The sequence below is a fragment of the Rhodnius prolixus genome, unplaced genomic scaffold (genome assembly GCF_049639745.1).
Source record: "Rhodnius prolixus isolate KJV_2025 unplaced genomic scaffold, Rpr scaffold_4, whole genome shotgun sequence".
NCBI lineage: Eukaryota > Metazoa > Arthropoda > Insecta > Hemiptera > Reduviidae > Rhodnius > Rhodnius prolixus.
In genome coordinates this window covers 25,968,655-25,990,980 of record NW_027411614.1, presented here as the reverse complement: position 1 = coordinate 25,990,980, position 22,326 = coordinate 25,968,655, and the positions used below count along the sequence as shown (strand labels likewise).

The 22,326-nt window shown below is 37.1% G+C and overlaps 2 protein-coding genes across 4 annotated transcripts in view; one reads left to right on the top strand and one right to left on the bottom strand.

Moving 5' to 3' along the window:
* LOC141456190 (chaoptin-like) overlaps positions 1 to 22,326 on the bottom strand; it is a 532,556-nt gene that overhangs the window by 421,244 nt on the left and 88,986 nt on the right. For 2 of the 3 annotated variants that reach the window (XM_074131931.1, XM_074131933.1), the window contains exon 2: positions 2,294 to 2,403. The gene's annotated coding sequence lies outside the window, so the exon portion shown is untranslated. Of the gene's footprint in view, positions 1 to 2,293; positions 2,404 to 2,477; positions 4,307 to 22,326 lie in introns of those variants that run through there. The other variant, XM_074131932.1, reaches the window with a different exon arrangement.
* On the top strand, positions 20,133 to 20,954 carry LOC141455588 (uncharacterized). Its single transcript, XM_074130740.1, has one exon. It carries the CDS (start codon positions 20,133 to 20,135, stop codon positions 20,952 to 20,954), a length of 822 nt encoding a protein of 273 aa, XP_073986841.1.

Below are 22,326 nucleotides of genomic sequence, written 5' to 3'. Positions count from 1 at the left end.
AAAAACAGCTTACCTTAATATGGCTAATCCCTTTCAGGCGGCCTGTATACGGCAGCTACACCCTCCAGAAAATCTCGCATTTGGACGCAACTGGAAGAATGACTCCTATGCCACATATACTCCGCTAAATAAGAGTCAAACTGGCCAGTGACGGTACTAGTTGGTAGCTGCCTTTCTATGGAACTCCATGTTCCCTCAATAGCATTCGTGTGCACACCAGTTTTCGGGTCAAATTCCCAAATTTAGGGAGTGATTTACTTTCAAGTGCTTGAACCCTTCGTCTGCTAGACAGTCATATGACTTCCAACAGTCCGAGTAAATTGTAGATCCTGGCAGTATGAAAGTCTTAATGACATCTAGCAACGTTTCTTTATCCCTAGTTTCAACGACCCTGAAAAAACATTTATTGGACCCCCTCTCCCATCTACCATCCACATGCTTACCTCTATTGTATTTTCTCTTTCCAAACTTGCTTTCATCTATTTCCACAATCTTACCGACGCCACCAAGCATACTACTTTCATTTATCACAATCTCCAAGCACACCTCTCTATAAAAACTTCGCCAGTCACACACAAATACTCTACTCAAGCTCAATTCAAAACAAACATCATGTTGCGTCCTCTTTTGTACAAAAAACTCAGTCATCAACAGCACATCAATCAAAGCAATCTTACTTCTTTCAAACCAGGAACCCTTACGCACACTTATTCTCAGATCATGAGATGGGGTCGAATACTTATCAATTGCACTATTTTGTTTACTCAATTTCATATCACATCCACACTTCGGGCATACATATCTTCTACCAATTAAAGCAACATCCATACAAAATTGCAAAACTTTCATTTCTCCATCCTCACTCATATTACATTCATGCTTTAAGAAGTAGAAGAACTCTAAATTCAAAACACTCATTTTTATGGAGTTTCAAAAAATAGGCACCTACAAAGTAACAAAACTTGCTGAAAACGTTGCACATGTAGCCACTGGCGGGAACTGATAATACATTGAAAAGGAAGCAGTTACTGTGCAGTAAGTGTACTGCGCATGCGCGCTAAATATAAATTGGTAAGAAGTTAAAAAAATTATATACAGTACATTAGCGGGAAGTTGAGAAATTTAAAAAGAATATTTTGAACATTGGCGGGAAGTAGTTTAAAAAGTCAACGGTAAGTGTGTTGTACTGCGCATGCTCTAAAAATAAACAGGACACACCTCCGGGTGCTATTCTTTACATTAGCCAAAGGAGGTTATATTATGATATCCATATAAATTTTTTTTATCTTTTATTTAGTAGCAATCAATAAACAAAAATTAAAATAGATACGGGATTATCATTATTTAAATTAATACCTATTTACTAAAAATTCATGTACACATCCTCCGCAACTTGTACTGCACCAAGTTTAGTCCATGTTACTTTTATGCAACTAATATGAGTTAAAAAATAAAAATAACATTGTCCAGTAGAGTTACTAATTTGAAACGTGTAATGGAGCTACTGCTAAGATTGATAAGAGGTACTGCTTAGCACATCGGGCTGCAGTTAGTTTTGATTTAACACATTTTATGAATAATCATAAACTTATGTTTACCTCTGTTTTCTTTATGTCAACACGATTTTATTTTAATTAATTTTTTAATAATTATTTTTCAATGTATTTTCAAAGACTTCTTAATTTTTTTTACATTTTTATAATCTTTATCGAATTGAAATTCTATCCCTTGTGTACTAACGCCTACCAATCCTGATCCTACTGGTGCAGCATATCGGCTCCCAGTAAATTGTGTTAAAACCAGAGTTTTACTTAACCTACTCTTTAACAATTAGCTTTAAATGAAAAAACAATACAAAAAGTTGACAAGTCTCTTGGGATATGTATCGCTTACAGAGGGAGTCAACTAACCGAACTCCTGGAATATATAATGCAGAGAGCGGACAAGGTAATCAAAACCTTTGCTACTATTAAAGTGTTAACAATACAATCTTTATCCATTTAAAGCCATCACAAAGGTGAAGAAGGTAATTATAAAATAAAATTGAATAGATTCACTGAAAAATATTTGTGACAGTAAAAAAAAAAAAGGCATCAATTTTAAAACAATATGAGGTAGGTTATGGGCATACAACGTACGAGGTTACTCGTATGTAGGTTACTTTTGCTTTACAGCTTAGACTTATCTCTAATGATGTGAGAAAAATTCTACACAATTAATGAATGCTATTAGTTCTGAATAAATTAAGTTCAATTCTTTAAATTTGATAAAACAGTGAATAGTGCTTACTTACTTTGATTTATAATGGAATATCAGAACTCCAGTCTCCAGCAAGGTTGAAGAAGAGAATTTAGCACTGGACACTTAACACAAACACTGGGCACTCACTGGAGAAATCAGCACCTAAAATGTAATAATTTATTATAAATATATAAATTTATTCCAATGAAAATTAGAGGAAATAAAAAAAAAAATACATATTCATATATTCATTTCAGGAAACCCTTTTAAAACAGTTGGCATTTTCAAATTAAATGAAAAATGTTATGATGCCAATAAATGAAATTAATTTAAGGTACGAGTAATTATTACTGTGAAATAGGTTACATTCTATCGCTGATTTTATTCACCCGTCATGGCAAGCTGATAAAAATCAGTGATATTATCCAGCACTGCTGACCTAACCACATTTTCAACAGATGGCATTCTATCATTCAATTCATTTTATCCGCAGAATAAATCTAAAATTGAATCAATGATAGAGATGTTGTTTTACATAATGAAGGGATCACCTTTTTAAATGTTTCAGGTACTTTGTAATGTTTAGAGCCTTTAGAAATAATTATATTAAATGAATTTTTAGAGAGCTGTGGGGTTTAACCAAACGTACCAATCCAAAGAATTCAATCTGGACAATCTAAAATACTTCGATCCATAGAAAATGCTTTTATTTAATACTTGGGTCTCCTAAATTCAATTTAATCTCTCCTAAATTTTACTTCATATATAATGGCAGTTGATTAGTGTTTCTACTTAATTATATTGAAGGCTTGGTTCTTCTATTCAAATTGAAGATTTATTATTCAGATCCTCTAGCTACCGGTGTGTTATTTGAAAGATATTCTATAATTTTTTAAATTACAGAAATTTTTAGACGAGCTGCTCAAATGGAGAATCAAAACTAACGTTACGAAATCAAAATTCGTAGTATTTACTCTCAGACGGAAAATCCTACCTCCTGTCATCTTGAACCAAACTCCTATACCAGCTGTGGACAAAGTACGCTACCTTGGACTGCACCTAGACAAACGGTTGGCATGGAATCCCCTTACTAGACTGAAAAGACAAGGAACTAACCAACGCTACAAAACTTCTCGCCAGACTACTTGACAAACGTTCGAAACTTAATCTACATAACAAAAGACTCCTATACCTTCTGCTACTGCGGCCTATTTGGTCATACGGCATTGAAGTATGGGGATCGACTAAGCGTTCCAACTCACTACGCCTGCAGGCATTACAGTCAAAAATACTTCGAAAACTTCTTAACGCTCCGTTCTGTGTATCTAACCTCACTATTCATAATGACCTCAAAATCCCTTTCATTACAGATCTTGCTAAAACTCGTTTTTTCAAATTTCATTCCTTGACAGCAGCTCATCCTAACCCTCTCATAGAACACCTATCTTCCTGCACATTACCAGATAATCCTCTAAGGAGATTGAAGGGAAGATGACCTCGTGATCTACTCTTATTGTGAGAGCAGTATAGCAAGAGCACGTTACTACTGGAGTGACACCACTGGGCGCCTTCTCCACTCATGATTTTCTTTTATTTTTTTTTTATCAGGTACCAGATTTGCTTGTTGCAACAACCGTTGCAGTGGTAAATTCCAATAGAAGATTTTAAAAAAAACATTTCGATTCCATAAATGTTAGAAGAGGATATTGACTGTTGAGGTGTGTTGGCTTCAGAGAGTAGTTGGCCCCAGGCTCTTCACTCTTCGTGGGGTTTCTTGGAGAGGAAACTGGATTTAAATAAGCATCCATCCAGTTTCTTTTAATTTGGCAGCATCTTCTTCAGGATATCATGAAGGGTACTGTTGGGGAGGGAATTGTGTTGGCACAGCGAGTGATGATACCTGACTGCCGGCTTCCGCTGCTCTTCTTAGGATTACCTTACTGGACGAGGGTGAATGGTTACACCAACATTGGGATGCTTAGGATGAGTGGAAGGCCCAATAGATCTAGTTTTGGTCGTAATGAAGTACACGGTAAAGAAAAACAAAACAAAAAGCTGTTGATCCAGAGAATTTCCAAACCTTAACTTTAGAAAAAAACCGAACAGAAGTCCATTTCCAAGAAAAGTACTTACAAATATAGTCCTAAATTTCGGAGCACTGGTGTGATTACATTTCATTTTAAAGCATTTCTTTAAAATAATTTAAATTAATTTAGCCAACAAAAAATTAACAGTATAAAAAACTTTAAATTTTGTATTTCCTTATTCTAACCAACACGTCTGTTAATTAATCTAAAGCAGTAAAACATTTTACGCTAGAGAGTGGGATTAAAATATATTGACTCGAATTAATTTACATCCATTACTTTTCTCTTCCCTCTGAATGAAAAATAAGTAAAGTTGAGACTTGAATAAGTTTTTGAAGAACTTTTAAATGGGTGAATCGCGCATTTAATTAGATGATGGATGACGTTGATTTTATGTGAATTCAACAGAAGACCAACTACTTTCCAAATTAAGGGTACAGGGATGAATGCATTTGGGGAAGAGCGGTCCAATAGGAGTGAAATGATGAAAAACGACGAAGGGAAAAAGAGTTTCCTGGTGAGGTAGAAAGACGAATGCGGTTTTTCTTTCACCAGCCGTGTTTCTCTACTCATTCCAGTTTGATAGCGGCCGCGTTGAAGAGGGTGTTCGCCAGTCTGCCTAATGAAGCAAAACTAACTCTGCAAACGTTCGCCCTGACGATTTCAAAATAATAGATTCTTCCTGCCTCACAGTATGGATATTTCTTTTTATATATTTATTCTTGCTCACAATTTTTTATCTATATATTTTTATTCATTTATAATTTTAAAGGAAGTAAATCCTTAGTATTGCAGAAGAAGATATTTAGTGGAGAAAGGAGAATATGGTATCAGGGAGTGAAGTACTCCAGACAGCTGTTACACTCTCTTCCCAGCATGTCCTAGTCCAAGGCGTGATAAACGATGGGTGTCGAGAATTAGCTATCTCAAGGATAGGACCTCCACTCTCAGGATACCTTTCCAGGTAGAATAGCGAACGCTTTGTAGAACATTTTACACCCTCAGAAAGACTGCTCTGTTATCGGTTAGTAATAAGCAAAGAACCAAAGAGACCCTGAGCTTGGGTAGAAATCAGATTACTCTGATTACAGGCCTGCACAAGGTAGGGCTTATTAGCTCGGAACCATTGTGCAGATTGTGCCAGGAAGAGGAGGAAACGGCCTTCTCACCTGCTGTTCGATTGCGTTGCAATCGAGCGTTTGCGCTATGAAACCTTTGGAACGCTGAGGCCGAAGGAAATAGTAGCGCAAAAAAAACTAATAGGGAAAGTCCTCAACCTCTTTAGTAGGGGAGGGTTCGCTTACTAGAACTAAGAAGGGGCTGGCACAATAAGTCTTCTGTGGCTGCGGTGCCGTGGGGCGTAGGTCCCGTCCCATCTATTATCTAATCTAATCGGTTAGTGCATTGTGCTGGCTGTGGTGAGTCCGATGAAATTGTGCGGCACTTTGTAGAGGTGTGTCCAGTTTATTCTAAATCTAGATTCCTCGTCTTCGGTAGGGTAAATGTTTCCCTACCGGAGATTATAGCATCTGGTAATCTTAACGAACTCTCTAATTTTATTCAGTGCACTGGGCGATTGAGTCGCCATGCTCCCTAGGGTCCTGTTACTACTTTATTAGTTTATTATATTAGCATCTGGCAACCTTTAGCCGGATTGGTTGTTCTTGAAGCCCTGGTATCTCTCATGAGATGAGGGGGGGACAATGGGCATTTTGGATTGCCTGCGTTCCTTCCCCTTTCTGGTGCAACCGCCCGTTTAAAGCAATCTAATCTAATCGGTTAGTGCAGGAATATGTAATATTTCTTGGAGGAAGGATTGGTTATGCAAAACTGTTCGACTATCCCTTCTTCTGAGATTGCTCAAGAAAGCTTATGTAATCCAGGTGATCAAAGCTTTCTTGTGTAGCCTCAGCGTGGGTGGAAGGTTGTATACTTATTACCAAACTTCTCAGCTAAATTTGGATGCCATCTTTGCAATAACTGAGAAGGGCATTAAGGGATAGAATTTATTTATTTACCAAGGCTCAAAGCCTGGACCCTTTGATCTGAAGTAGCCATCCACAGAAAATTTGGGGAAGTTTGGGTGGCATGCTCCTAATCAATAGGTTATCCGTAACTGCCGACTTCTAACCCTAAATCTTCTGGCTACATCTTCAGGGGCTTCCTGGGTCCAACCTCATTTTCAGTTAGTTTGTTGCAAAAAGTCTTGAATGTATTTATACTAAATTTTATAATTTATTTCTCTGATAAGCTTTAAATTTATATAACCGTTAAACTTTTGGTTTTAATAGTCCTTTTTTATTTTATTATGTTTCTCGCTAATGCCGCTAGGATGCTTATTTGATACCGTGGGATGAAAAGAGAAAACATTGATTAAATCAAAGAATGAAAGGTGGCAATGAGAGCTTGGTAGCCTTCATAAAGATGTGTTTTGAAGAAGCTGCGCAATGAAAACAAGTCAAAATACTTGAAAGTTTTGTAGCTTAATGAAATGTAGAGCAAAGTGTATGCTAGACAGGTGGTGGCTGAAAAAGCGTTCACATAGAGTGCGCTGGCAACTAAAAGGCATTCACAATGTTGGCACGGCACTAGATTGCTCAGCCCTTACAGTTAACCCAATGTTAATTCAACTTCTTACTACTAATTGCATTCACCGGCTTTATATAGTACCGCTTTTATTACGTTGATACAGTAAATTGTAATTGTGTGCGTGCACTATGTGGATAGGAGTTATCAAAACTAACTTTACTTGTCCTGGCTTCTGTTGGGATCCCAGTTTCTTGTATTTTATAGCTACATCTTCTAAAACCTTATACCCACAAAAAATAAACCTCTTCATATTTTATGTAATTATACACACATTTCAAAATTCTTTTTAATTCTATAATTAAACTGGTCCCACAGTGAACTATAGAAACGTTAGTCTCAAGAAAATTTCCTTTGCGACCGACTTGCATATATATGTTTTGTATTTTTATTATTATGTACATGAACTTGTTATTTAGGTATCTGAAATCAGTGTTGCTTGTTGTACAGTAGCAGAATATACATAAGAATGTTGATTTAAATATGTAAATATATGAATACAAGGGGTAAACCTTTTTTATTTTTCAACATAGTCTCCTTTTAGGCTTATTCACTTCGTCCAACGCTGCTCTAGTTTGTTGATCCCTTCCGAATAATAGGATTTGTCCAAGTCTGAAAATAGCCATTCGTTTCTGCAATCACCTCCTCGTTTGAATAAAATCTTTTTCCTGCCAGCCATTTCTTCATATTGGGGAACATAGTAGTCCGAGGGAGCCAAGTCTGGAGAATAGGGGGGATGTGAAACGAGTTGGAACCCTATTTCCATTAATTTTGCGACCACAACTGCTGAGGTGTGAGCTGGTGCGTTGTCGTGATGGAAAAGGACTTTTTTGTGGGCCAATCGTGGGCGTTTTTCTTGCAGCTCGGTTTTCAAACGGTCCAATAACAATGAATAATATGCACCTGTAATAGTTTTACCCTTTTCCAGATAGTCGATGAGGATTATTCCTTGCGAATCCCAAAAGACAGTCGCCATAATCTTTCCGGCCGAAGGAACGGTCTTCGCCTTTTTTGGCGCAGATTTCCCCTTGGTAACCCATTGTTTCGCAAATCTTACTCGACGGTTGACAATATCTACAGCTTGATGAGTATTATTAAGATCAAGTTAAGCACGAAGAAACAGAAGGTTTTTGCCTTTTTTGTGGATTTGGCCGCTGCTTTTGACCGGATTGACCGCTATGTCCTGTATTTCAAGCTGTTTAATTTGGGTTTGTCGGCGAGGATGATAAGAGTCCTGAAAAACATGCATGAGGGTAGCTCAGCCCAAGTTTGGTGTCAGGGTGGCCTGTCGGAGTCTTTTGAAACATCAATGGGTGTAAAGCAGGGATGTTTGTTGAGCCCTTTACTGTTTTCCCTATTCATCAACGATGTCTATGACTATTTGGAGGGTGGTATTAGAATGCAGGGCACTGTGATTAAGGTTTTGGCATATGCGGATGACCTAGTGTTGTTGGCATCGGATAGGGTCTCACTTCAGAGAATGATAAACTCCCTAGCTGAGTACTGTGGTATGTGGAATTTGGTGATTAATTTGCGGAAGTCCAAAATTATAGTGTTTAGAAATGGGGGACGTCCAGCCAGAAATGAAAAATGGTACTATAATGGAGAGGAAATTGAGGTTCTCAATACCTATAAATACCTGGGCGTCACTATGACATCGAAACTCTCAATGGGTCAGCACTTTAAAGAGAAAGTAGAAAGCGCGAAATTTGCGCTGAATGCCTTTAATATGTTATTAACAAATAAAGAAATACCGTTTACTTCTAAGTTAAAGGTTTTTGAAGCTGTCTCGCGGGCAATAGTGTGTTACGGTGCGCAGGTGTGGGGGCCCCGGGTATATGACAGTGTTGAAACGGTTTTAAAATATTTTGTGAAGAAGTGTTTCAGGCTGCCTAAACACACACCAGATTTTAATATTTATTTGGAAACTGGTTTAAATTTAATATTCCTGTATACGTTTAAACTGCATGTAAACTACGTGAAAAAGTGTTTGAATTTGCCGTCTTCCAGATATCCTCACATAATAACTCGTGAAATAATAAATAAAAAAGTATTTGGGTATAAAGAGTGGCAGGCCATATGCACAGAATATAATGTTGAATTGGGTGAAGTGCTGAGTGGTGACGTATCCACCTCTGAAATAATAAATCTGATCCAGAGAAATAAGGTTGCGGAGTTTAGATTGAAGGCATCTAACAGTAGTAGATATACCTTATATAAGCAGTTAACGCCAGGTAATAAATTTGTATATAGTAATATGTCGGCCAACAGAGTCAGTTGGCTGTTTAAATTGCGAGGAGAGCTACTATATTTAAATAAATATGCCTTCAATCAGGCGGTCGCACTATGTTCGTTGTGTAACAGAAAGGAGGTGGAGGATGTTTATCACTTCGTGGCTATATGCCCCATCTTGGCTGAGTTCCGTGTCCAATATTTGAAAAAGGTTGCATTGAGTTTTGATGAGTTTGTCTCGCATCTGAATGGCAAAGACTGGCCAAATTTAATAAATTTTTGTATGAGCGCATGGAAATATAGGTACTTTTGTGTCCAACAGTTTAACTACTAATGTAAAAGCTACCCCTGGTTGTTATTGTCTTTAAACAGAAAAATAATTCAATAAATAAAAAATAATTCCTCTTTTTATTATATCAAATAATATTTGGATATTTGCACTGAAGATAAATAAATTAATTTGACAACCCCTCAGACGGTCACTGACCATGAGTATGTCGATAAGTAATGTTTGGTGCAAAATAATATGTAAAAATTATCTGAATAAAGACTGTTATTATTATTATTATTATTATTATTGTTCTTTGTTCTCAGGAGTGTAGTGATGTATCCATGTTTCGTCCACAGAGACGAAACGACGCTTAAAGTCCTGCGGATTCTTCTGGAACAGCTGCAAACCGTCCTTGCAACACTTCACACGATTTCGTTTTTGGTCAAGCGTGAGCAATCGCGGCACCCATCTTGCGGATAGCTTTGTCATGTCAAAATGTTGATGCAAAATATTATGTACCCGTTCATTCGAGATGCCCACAGCACTAGCAATCTCACGCACCTTTACTCTTCTGTCATCCATCACCATATCATGGATTTTATCAATGATTTCTGGAGTAGTAACCTCAACAGGGCGTCCAGAACGTTCAGCGTCACTTGTGCCCATATGGCCACTCCGAAAATTTTGAAACCACTTATAAACTGTTCTAATCGAAGGTGCAGAGTCACCATAATCTTTATCAAGCTTGTCTTTAGTCTCCTGTGGCGTTTTGCCTTTCATAAAGTAGTGTTTAATCAACACACGAAATTCTTTTTCGTCCATTTTTTGAAAATCACTCGGCTTCCTCGATTCAAACGAATGCCAAACCCAAAGAAATAGACCGATCTGGCTGAAACTTGGTGTGTGTTCTTCCAAGAGATGCTACTAACTAAACATAACCTCGATACGCGCCAGTAGAGCTATCTCTCTGACTTTGCACGGACTTTTCAAACGACCCTCGTACATCTGAAGTTGACTTCAAAGACGTTTTTGCCAACTTCATATTTTCCACTGTTCTTGAGTGACGTCACTTTAAATTTTTTTTCTAAAATAATTATCTTTTTCCAATAGAAATGTTATTACTCAGAAAGTTTTAGTCCTAATTCGATTCTGATGACACGGTTAGAAAGACAGATAAATTTTCTAAAAATTGATACCATTTTGAAGCATAAGTTATTCTCTAAATAGCCTCAATCTTCCTCCGGATTCTGGAAAAATAAAAGTAATCGAAATTTTTATGAAAACTCATTAGGCCCTTATGTGATCATTATAAGACCTAGGTGCTGGCACTTATATAAAATATTTTAAACAAGTATTGGTTAATTCCAGATTCCGATATAAGGTTTATCTGTTGGTGGGTTCAAAGGGTTGTTAAGGCTTATTCACATTCTTTTCTTTTTCAACAGTGCAGTTATGTGTGAAATTGTAATTTGGAGTAAATGAATTTTTGTTTAAGTACTTGTTCAAAATATTTCCTAACATTTTCTCAAATATTTCAGTGAGACCAGAAGTAAATGTTTAAAGAGAAATTTGCAACCTTTGACTTCCTTATTTTAAGACAATATACTTTAAAAATTGACTACCGGTCCATCTAAAAGAGTTTTCAATGAATTAAACAACTTGATAACTAACATTCTTGAGTGCTCGTGAACACGTTTTCTTGGAAAACAAACGTAATATCTCATACGAAGATAAAAGGAATGCTGGTAAATGATATACCGTTAGAAAGCCCATTAGGCCAGGAAACTTTTATAAAAAGTGCCAGCACCTAGGTCTGATAATGATCACATAAGGGCCTAATGAGTTTTCTTAAAAATTTCGATTACTTTTATTTTTCCAGTATTCGGAGGAAGACTGAGGCTGTTTGGAGAATAACATATGCTTCAAAATGGTATCAATTTTTAGAAAATTTATCTGTCTTTCTAACCGTGTCATCAGAATCGAATTAAACTTTATTAAACTTTCTGAGTAATAACGTTTTTATCGCAAAAAAAGTAATGATTTTAGAAAAAAAAATTAAAGTGACGTCACTCAAGAACGGTGGAAAATGTGAAGTTTGACAATACGTCATTGAACTCCACTTTAGACGTACTACACACAGTAGGCCTATGGACTTACTTCCTGGTTCACCCTGTATAATTAAATAAACAAAATGACTAATTTACGTTATTCTCTCTTATTCGTTAGAATTTTTTTTGCTGAAGAGGATTGTTTACTCAATGCACTCATTGCACAAAATAATGCAATCATTCATTTCGTTTAGAACTAGTACAACCCAATCACTTCTTATAACATCTCTTAAAGCCGCAGATCTAAATTGGTTTAAAGGGTTAATAATGTCATTAAGCTATTGACTCTGAGATTCTTGGACAGATCTCTGACTTCAACGTTTCTTTAACAATATCGCTGTTAAAGTACAGTGAAGGTGTATATCAATTGAAGTAACTGTTTTTGCAGTTAAATTCAAAGCGTCAAGAAAATTTAAATATATAAGCTGGGGCAAGACTTGAGGGAGAATCCGGCCAACATTCTTTGAGGGCAGAGTATGTAAATAAATATTTATATTCATTAAAATGGCAGTTTCAAGTAACCAGTTTTCTTCAACAATTAATTGGTGGCAAGTCTACACATAATAACTGAAATGGTTGAACACAACCTATGCCCAAAAAGTTTGCCCCAGAATATATTTCTAATTAAAGATGTAGAACTATTTAGGTGTGTTTACTGAGAACTATTATGCGCACATAACATACTTAAAGATAATCTTCAGCTAAAGAATTCATTTTTAAGAAAATCTGGGGAAAAACTGAGAAATCAATTAGAAAAGTTGAATTTTCTTTTGGCTGGTATTACCCAAAAGCTACTTTTTGTGCCCGATATTAGCATGCAATTGAAGTAACCAATTTGAACTGTCAGCGATTTTGTTTTTTGACGTGAATACTTCTTTAAATTTGCCATCATATGGAGGCAATCAAAAAAACCTAATGATAACAAAATCGGAGGATACAGTTTGGCATTATAGTTTCGAATCTATCGTCTACATCCAAAATTAAATTAGACCACTGGATAGCTAAAGAATCAAAGAATTCATTACGATAAGCAAGGACTGTGACGCATCTCGTGCGGTGGAGGGGGAAGTGCCGCCATTTTGAGATCATTTTGCTGCGTATCGAGATTTGCAATTAGTAAAACTTTTGACTCGGAGAAGCTATGATGTTCGTTTAAGTTTTAATCGTCAGATGTCCTCACAATCCATCGATTGTATATAAAACATTAGTGTAATATAGTGACATTGAATATAATATGGTGTTAGAATTAAAAAATATCATCAAAAATATATAATGTCGGCCTATACGCGTCGAAAAGTCAAAACCAAATACAGAGATCGTATACGGTTGGAAAGGGCTTCTCAAGAACAATCGAATGGTAATAATAAAACACCATATGACCGAGTCAAGCTGTGCCGGGAACGTAAAAGAATGAATGCGGCCGAGCGGATCTATGACGGTGTCAGTACATCTGCAGCTGGGGTGATTGAAATTATGCAAGTGGATGATGAAATCGCTTCTAAATCGATAACGGACTGTATAGGGATAGATTATGTTCGATCGTCGATTTGTTTCCTTGATTACATCCTAAATACATAAATAAAAATATTTTATATAAAAAAATATAACCCGTTACGTTAAACGTATTCACGTACAACACACGGCCGTATCCATGACACAGCCACAGTTTTTTTTTTGTGTGTGTTTCGCCGACTACATTCGCTCACACACAAAGAATAATTTTCAAATTTTTAAAAACCGCCATTTCCAGCGAAAAAACAGGATATTGAAAACAAAATCGACAATACTTCCTTTTACAATGTATATCAAGAGAAGTAAATAAATAACTTTTGGTAGAACTACCTTCATCAGATTTGTGAGAGTTGTCTAGTGCAGGAAAAGAGATCCCCATTACTGCGTATTACTGGCCAATAAACTCACCAATCTTATTACCTTGTTGACAATCTGGTGTTGTCTAAGAGAGTTGCCCGTCCTACAATTCACAATAACTACCTGTGGAGAACGTAACCTGTCTAAACTTGCGGCTAAATCCTTTCTTTCTTTCCTACTTAATCTGTTATTTTATATTTCTTTCTCTCTTTTTGTTTAATAACTTGTTTAATTTAGAATAATTTAAATATTTTACTTTTCCAAATAATTGTATTTAAAATAATAAATATAAAATACTGTTAACGCTTGCTGCACACTGGATTACACCATCCACTGGATTACACCATCCATTTGTTTGTGGATAATTTATTTACACCGATTAAATTAACCTTTGTTTATTTACTTATTTTTTATTCAAATTTTATCAAACAATGTTTAAACTAACTTTACTGTAAAATATTTTAGAAGTAAATAAAAGCTTCATTGTTTCATCCAGTCATTTAGAAATAACAGCCCCAAGTAATATTTACAAGCGATTAACTATTCATGTTGAGTGCTTTGTAAGCGAAAGTGTTGAAAACATTAAAACAGCTTTTAACACGCATACATTAATAATTAAATTTGATTTTTATAATACTTTTTTATCAATGATATTGTACATTAATTGAGTAGGGAAAATTATTCTGTAATTTGGAAATTCATAAACTCGCACAAAATAATAATAGATGAAGTAGTGGTAATATGGAACCCTTCTTTGTTTTTGACTTACCAATGCTAGACATTCCAAAAAAATGGCATTGCTTTCTCTGGTAATTGTTAGTTTTATATCTTAGTCTTGCACAATTGTTTTCAAATTTACTCTCCTCCAACCATCAGATGAGCAACCTTCAATTTTATGGAAGAAGTGGAAGTGGTGCCTCTGACTTGAGGTGCGGGTAATATGGAGTTTGCCATCCCAGATAAATTAATCCGGCTCGTTAACATGTGCCTCTTAAAAACAACTGCGAAAGTCAGAATTAAAGGGGATTACTCTCAAGAGTTTGAGATAAACAGAGGTCTTAGGCAAGGTGACGTCCTCTCCACAATCCTATTTAACCTCTCCTTGGAGAAAGTTGTCAGAGATATTGAGACAAACCCAAACGGAACGATATTTAATAGGTCAAGGCAGTACCTGGCTTACGCAGATGACATAGTACTTTTAGGAAGAACCTTAAGGGCTCTGGAAGAGTGCTATGATCAATTGGAAAACAGTGCCAAGGCTGTGGGTCTGTCCATTAATACTGACAAGACCAAGTATATGCTATGCTCTAGGAACGATAACCGAATCTGCAACGCTCCTTCTGTGATGTTAAGCGGAAGAGCGTTTGAAAATGTACAAGCTTTTAAATACTTGGGTGCCATCTTCACTAGAGAAATGGACGTCAGAAAAGAAATTAAAGAGAGGTTGGCGGCCGGAAGTAGGTGCACGTTTGCTCTAAACAAGATCCTTAAATCCAGAAATGTCTCTCGAAAACATAAAATAAACGTCTACAAGACAGTTATCCGACCGATAGTTCTGTATGCTTCGGAAACTTGGATACTGAATGAGAGTGAGAGCAATCAACTTCTTGTGTGGGAAAGGCGTGTGTTACGTAAGATTTACGGGTCAAATCTTATAAATGGCTCGTGGAAGATAAAAAGTAACACGGAGCTGAAAGAATTGTTTGCATCGCCGGATTTGGTTGCCGAGGTAAGGAGCAAAAGATTGGCATGGCTGGGACATTTGGAAAGAATGGACGAGGATCGAGCACTGAAAAAGATTTTCCGGAATTGGCCAGAAGGAAGGAGGAAAGTGGGAAGACCTAGAAAGAGATGGTTGGAGGATGTGGAAGGAGACCTCAGAAGGCTTGGTGTGAGGAATTGGAAAAGAAAGGCCACAGATAGAGAGAGCTGGAGGCAAATTACTAAGGAGGTCAAGGCCCTTCAAGGGCTGTAGTGCCATGTAAAAAAAAAAAAAAAAAATGCTAGACATTCCAAAAAAATGGCATTGCTTTCTCTGGTAATTGTTAGTTTTATATCTTAGTCTTGCACAATTGTTTTCAAATTTACTCTCCTCCAACCATCAGATGAGCAACCTTCAATTTTATGGAAGAAGTGGAAGTGGTGTCTCTGACTTGAGGTGCGGGTAATATGGAACACCTTAGTATTATTATTGCAACTCGCCGTACAGTGGTTTTAGGTGCAATGAATATTTGTGCAGCTATTTTTTAGCCCCATTTTAGATTCTTCTCCTTTTTCTCCACAGGAATATAAATGATTTGCATGTAATGCTTACAATATGGAACCCCATGAAATTATTCTACAGCGAGTGTAGAACAGAATTCCATATTACCAGCACCCATGGTGTTCCAAATTGCAAGCATCGCTATCTTGGATTTGATATGTCACCAAAAAAAATTGGGAGACATAAGAACTGATTCACAGATGAAAATCGCTGCAATACATCCCTTTGAACCAATATATAGTGCGGATAACTACCACTATTTTGATAACAAAACAAAAATAACGTTTTAACTTACTTTCTTAAAGTATTCAAAAATGAACATACAGTAGCAATTGAACCAATCCACCTGCTTTGCACACTACCGCTATCTAGCTACAGTTTGAGCCGGATACTGTTAACACAAGATCACTTGCTGCCAAAATATTATAGGGTTCCATAATACCAGTTGGGTTCCTCATTGCCACCACTTCCTCTTCTAGTAATTAGGCTTGTAAAAGTTTTCTTTATATATCAAAACCAAGCAGTTTTTTTATATGTATATAAAGTATTTGCAATGTAAATAGAGAAATTCAACCGTCCAATATTAATGTAATGCATAGAAAAAGATCATAACAGTAAAGTGAAGAAGAAATTGAGCTCCTAAAATTAATTTAGATCACAGGAGAATTTGATTTAAGGTGGTTATCACATAAGTGAAAGAAAACTTTAACTAAAATTCTTAAATTAAAATAATAGAAGAGCTCTTAACACTTGATTATCGTATTTTGTCGGGTTACTAATTTAGAGGAAGAGGTGGTTTTGATTAAGGCTTTATTCTATAGAGCAAGAGAAAATATTGAGCTCTTAACATTAATTTAACAAAAAGAAGAGCTCGAAAGAAACAATGAGCTTTGATTTTTTTTTGTAACTAAGGTAAATAAGGTAGGTAACTAAGGTAGGATAAAGTTAACCCTAAACCACAATAGATGATATGGCCTGATCATTAATTGACGATTGACAGAAATGAGTCTCTTATTAGTAAGGCATGAGAAAAATTGAGCTCTTATCATTAATATAAGGTAAAGGAAGAATCTTATTACTAAAAAGGCAAATACTCTCATCATTTAGGTATGGCAGAAGAAAAACCTTACATTAAAGTGAGAGAAAAAGTTTAGTTCCGATTATTAATTGAAAGAAACTCTGTTCACTAAATATCAGGAGGTATCAGGAGATTATTGAGCTCATCATTAATCATCATCACGGAGAAAGTGCTGTTATCCCTAAAGTGAACTCCATTATTTACTTCGGAAAAAGACGTGCTCTTATCATTAAATTAAGGGGAGCAGTGTGGGGTCCTTTCATTGTCATAAGAGAGGAAAAAATAATGCAGCTTAACAGTAAGTATAGTTACGAGTAAGTGCTTCTATACAAAATGTAATGCAAAGTACTAATTGTTTGAAGTAGGCTAAGTTGGGCTCTTAACTTAAAACACTTGGAAAATTTTGACGTCAGATTGAGGACTCTTAAATTGCCTTGCATGAAATCTTCGCCCAATTATATGGTGAGAATTTTTAACTATTTATGCAACTAGTGCAATTTTTTTTTCACTTCATTAGTGTATTTACAACTGCAACAAATGTTGCATCAAGTAAATTTGATGAAACTGGTGTAAGTTCTCGTGAATGTCTTGTAAAAGCAATCACCCAATGGTGAAACTCTTTCTCAGTGGATTGCACACATATCAGTAGGTCCCTACGCCATTTCTGCTTCAGTCGACGAGAAAGATTGTCGGGAAGGTGAGGAGAAGAGAGCTGTTGTACAAGAGGATTAGGATGGAGAGCTAGGAGGCTGTGAAAGTTGCGGTAGCGAGACTTTATTAGATCGGTGACAAAAGGAATGTGAAGGTCAGTGTGAATGGTAAGGTTAGAAATGTAGTATGGAGCATTCAGGATTTTCCGTAGGATTTTAGACTATAGTTTGGAGTTAGAGGGTTTGGTTGAGCCCCACACTTCTGCTCCGTATGTCCATATGGGTCTTAACAGTGCCTTGTATATTGTCACTTCGTGATTCAAGTTTGGATCTGTTTATCTATATTTAAATATTTATATTAGTCATCAGGAAAGTACATTGATATTCACTAACATACCTCAAAATTAATAGCATCATTAAGCAATTAAATTAATGTAAATAAAATTGGGAATCTGCTGATGTTTGTTTACCGTTAGCAACCTTTTAATAACCTTTTTATTCTTTAATTTGAAGCAACTTACGCGTATTACATTCTCACCCTGAGATCTCGCCAGCTGTCAGTGACATTTGTTATACTATAGGCCGCAATTTTCCTGGTGTACGGCGCAGACTCTACTTACATGTTCCTCCCGCACCATTTCTGACACAATCCTTTGCTCCTGCATGTTGGCTACCAACATTTTCATACCTCTTCTCATAGCCTACAATCTTAAATGGATTCAGGTTGAAGACTAACGTCTCCACTTAGCCCCATAGAGAAAACGTGTTGCAACATGTTCACCAATAAAGAACGAAAATATTCCTCAATTTATTTTCTATCCAATCTTTCACTACTAAGGGAAATAAATTTCATTTTACTATATTTATTTTTATATTTCTGAAAAAGTCGTTGCGTAGTGTCTTTACGAGAAGTAGAGATTAACTAAGTAGTAAGACGCTGAATTCCTCCAGAGGAACAATCGCGGAAGTGACTAGCCTTAGATTTTATTGTTCTAGGAGCTATATCTAACAGGATAGCATTTCCCAGTGGACAGACACTGCAAAGGCTTTGAGTAAAGGAGAAAAGAAGCTCTAACCATTGCAAGAGATTAAAGCGTCTCTGAGAGACAAGTAGATAGACCGGGGTTGGGGTAAGTAATGGACGAACAGTTTTTATTGCAATAAAAGTTCCAGTTGCAAAAGCTAAGTACACAGTCTAGAATGGGAAATGCATCCTTTGCTGTCATCCCCACCATTAAGAAACAGACTGGAACTAAATAGAACATCAATAATGACAGTTTCCAATCCAGCGTCACAGTAGTTCAACCAATTCAACTGTCACTTCGTATTAGAAATTCAGTTATTGTAACGCAATCACTGAACACGCTAGAACTTTGTGAGCTGCACTCGCAACTAGATAAATCAGTCTTCCCCATATTTGCACTGTATCCGGTACACTGCAAGCTCGGTTGTGGGGTCCTTTGTACTCTTGTTACCTTCATATCACAATGTTGTTCTAATGAGTTTGTGCAGGTATTACTGAACGAATAAATTTGTAACATCGTTTAGTTAAATATACTGTTCGTCTCAATTATGGCTCGTTTTTCTCTTAATCCTAAATGCATTTCTTTAATTAACCGACCTTTGGAGGAATATATATTTTTAAATAAAGGAGTTTTTGCAAAATACGAGGTGTGGCTATTAAATAACCAGACTGGAGCTGCTACAGAAGAACTATGCATGCACCAAATCCTAACAACCGACAGATGTGCAGCGTAAAGCCTTCTCTTTCGATTGCAGCCGTCTCAAGTGTTAGTAGAGAAATCTGTATGACCGGAACCGTCGTTTGTGTAAGAGGTGTTAGTTTCGTTTTGCCGAAAACATGATACTAGTAACATGTAGTAGAGCAACGAATTGTCGTGAAATATCGCATGAAACTTAGTAAAACCGCTACTGAAACTTATCTTTTATTAAAAAGAAATTTATGGCGATGAATGTTTATAATGTGCGCGAGTTTTTGAGTGGTTTGTAGTGAGCGCTAACAATGATGTCGTTTAGCCCCCAGAGGAATCCGTAAATAGTACTAAGGTACATCGATAGTTAACAGCTATCGATGTCGACCACCTTCCTCTTTGGTGGGGCACAGGAGATAACCAGGGGAGGTTTTTTTCAGATGGTGCTCTGGTCGCGGCAACAGAGAGAGGCTCTTGTTTTTTTTGGTATTCAAAAATACGTTAAGGTCGCAACCTGTGTTGGCAATTGTAATATAGAGTTCATAATTAGTTTAGTAATTTCATGTGTTTATCTTTGTATTTTATACTGTAAAAACCTAGATTAATAAATATTTTGTATATTTCAATGAGTTCGTTACCCAGTTACCACTCAATGCTCCAACAGTGGTGACCCCGACGTGAGTAATGCTAATTAGTTTTTTTATTTGTAGTTTACGGTGATTTGTTTTAATAATTAAAGTTTAATATAAGTAAATTGTTGTAATTATAAATTAGGCGGTAGTACATCATTCACATTTTATGCCCGGATGTACCAATTAGTTAAAGTATCAGTTTATGTTTTTCGAATCTAATCATTTCATTTCTTCTTGAGATTCTATTCATTTTTTCTTTAATTTTTAGTGTTTGTTTTTATATTATATCAAACAAATAGTTTACTTCTCTTTCTCAATTTTAATTAAAGAACATTATTTAGTTTTAAGCTTTCAACATTTCGCTTTTCTTTGTAGTTTTTAGCGTTTACGTAGTGGTAATATTATGGAAGGTCTTACTCTAAAGACAGAAGAAGGTGGTACTGCAAAGATGGAGGAAGCGGATAACCAGCAAGTAGAAGTGGCAGCTTATTCTCCCGTACTCAGAATTCCGTCTTTTCACAAAACGGACCCCGAATTGTGGTTTCACCAGGTCGAGTCTGTATTTAAAAAGAATAATATCACTGCTAGCGCATCCAAGTTTCACACTATTGTACCCGCGCTGGAGTTTGACGTTCTTCAGCAGGCAAGTGATATTGTTAAGAAACCTCTTTCTACCACCCCTTACGAAGATCTTAAGGCACGGCTAGTTATCGCCTATACAGAATCGGAACATAGGAGGCTACAGAAACTTCTGGAAGGTCGGCAATTAGGAGATGAAAAGCCTTCTCACCTATTGAGACGAATGAAACAATTGGCAGGTGCAACTATAGCGGATGAAATGTTGAAAACTCTTTGGATGAGGTCGCTTCCGAGTAGCATGCAAGCTTCACTCATATCCACCGGACATACCAACTTGGAAAAACTGGCAGAGGTGGCCGACCGAATTCAAGAGGTTCATTACCCAGCAGAAGTTTATTCCGTAGCTGCAAATGATGAAATCGGCAACCTTAAAGAGGAGATCCGGCGATTAACGAATGAGATAGCTGAATTGAAGCTCGGAAGACCCAACGATGGACGCACAAGAAAACTGAGCAACTCAAAGGGACGTAACCCCAACAGTCCTGATTGGCTTTGTTTCTACCATTTCAAGTTCAAACAAAACGCAAAAAAGTGCGAGCAACCATGCTCGTGGAAGCGAAGAGATGAAGATCAATCGGGAAAATAAATGAGATGTCGGAAATGGCGTCGTCCGGCATCGAAGAGAGTAGGCGCCGCCTTTACATCAGAGACAAGAGGTCTGGACTGTATTTTTTGATTGATACTGGTGCTGCCGTTTCCGTAGTGCCACCTAGTAGCCTACAGAAACGGAACCCCTGTGATTTTAATTTGTATGCCGCAAATGGAAGCACAATAAAGACATATGGTGAACGAGCAGGCACTTTGGACCTAGGGCTAGGGCGCACTTTCAAGTGGAACTTTGTGGTCGCCGACATTCCCAAACCCATTATAGGGGCAGATTTCATGTACACGTACGAGTTATTGGTAGACCTAAACGGTAGGCAGCTCATTGACAAAAAAACAGGACGCACTTCCTTCGGAAAAGTTTTAAGCCAACCCGTTTATGTGATTTCAACACTTCCAGAAAGTCTGAAATATGGAGATATCCTGAGGGATTTCCCAGGGATAATCAGGCCAAATGCGATGACTAGAGAAGTTAAACACCAGGTGCAACATGTTATAGAGACCACCGGACGTCCAGTAAACGCTAAAGCTCGCCGATTGCACCCAGCAAAGTATAAGGCAGTGAAAGAGGAATTCCAACGCATGATGGAGGAGGGGATATGCCGCCCATCTAGGAGTCCATGGGCCAGCCCGTTACACGTGGTAGATAAAAAGGATGGCACCTTACGCCCCTGTGGAGATTATAGGCAACTAAATTCGCAAACCATCCCGGATAGGTATAGTGTACCCAACCTACAAGATTTTCGCAACAATTTACAGGGCAAGAAAGTTTTCTCCACGTTAGATCTGGTTAAAGCATATTTTCAGATTCCCGTAGCGGAAGAAGATATCTGCAAAACGGCCATAATTACGCCATTTGGCCTTTACGAATTCACGCGGATGTGTTTCGGGCTGCGTAATGCTGCCCAAACCTTCCAACGATTTATGGACTCAATACTCAGGGACCTGCCATATTGTTTCGTCTATGTCGACGATATCTTGGTAGCCTCAAGTGATGAAGACGAACACCGCTGCCATCTTCGTGAAATATTTCAAAGATTAGATAACCATGGCGTTACCCTTAACCCTGGTAAATGCAAATTTGGACTCTCAGAAATTGAGTTTTTGGGATATTTGGTAACTAATAGGGGAATTAAACCACTGCCAGGAAGGATTCAAGCAATAGAAGATTTCCCCAAGCCTAAGGACGTACGAGACCTACGTAGATTTCTGGGAATGCTCAACTTTTACAGGCCGTGTATTCCGAGAGCAGCAGCCGTACAAGGACCACTTACACAATTTTTGCATAAGTCGAAGAAAAATGACAAAACCCCGATTGAGTGGACAGTGGAAACCGACAAGGCTTTCAATGAATG

What these genes read in the sequence shown, in the direction of transcription:
- LOC141455588 (XM_074130740.1), top strand. Translation starts at nt 20,133, where the DNA reads ATGGAAGGTCTTACTCTAAAGACAGAAGAAGGTGGTACTGCAAAGATG.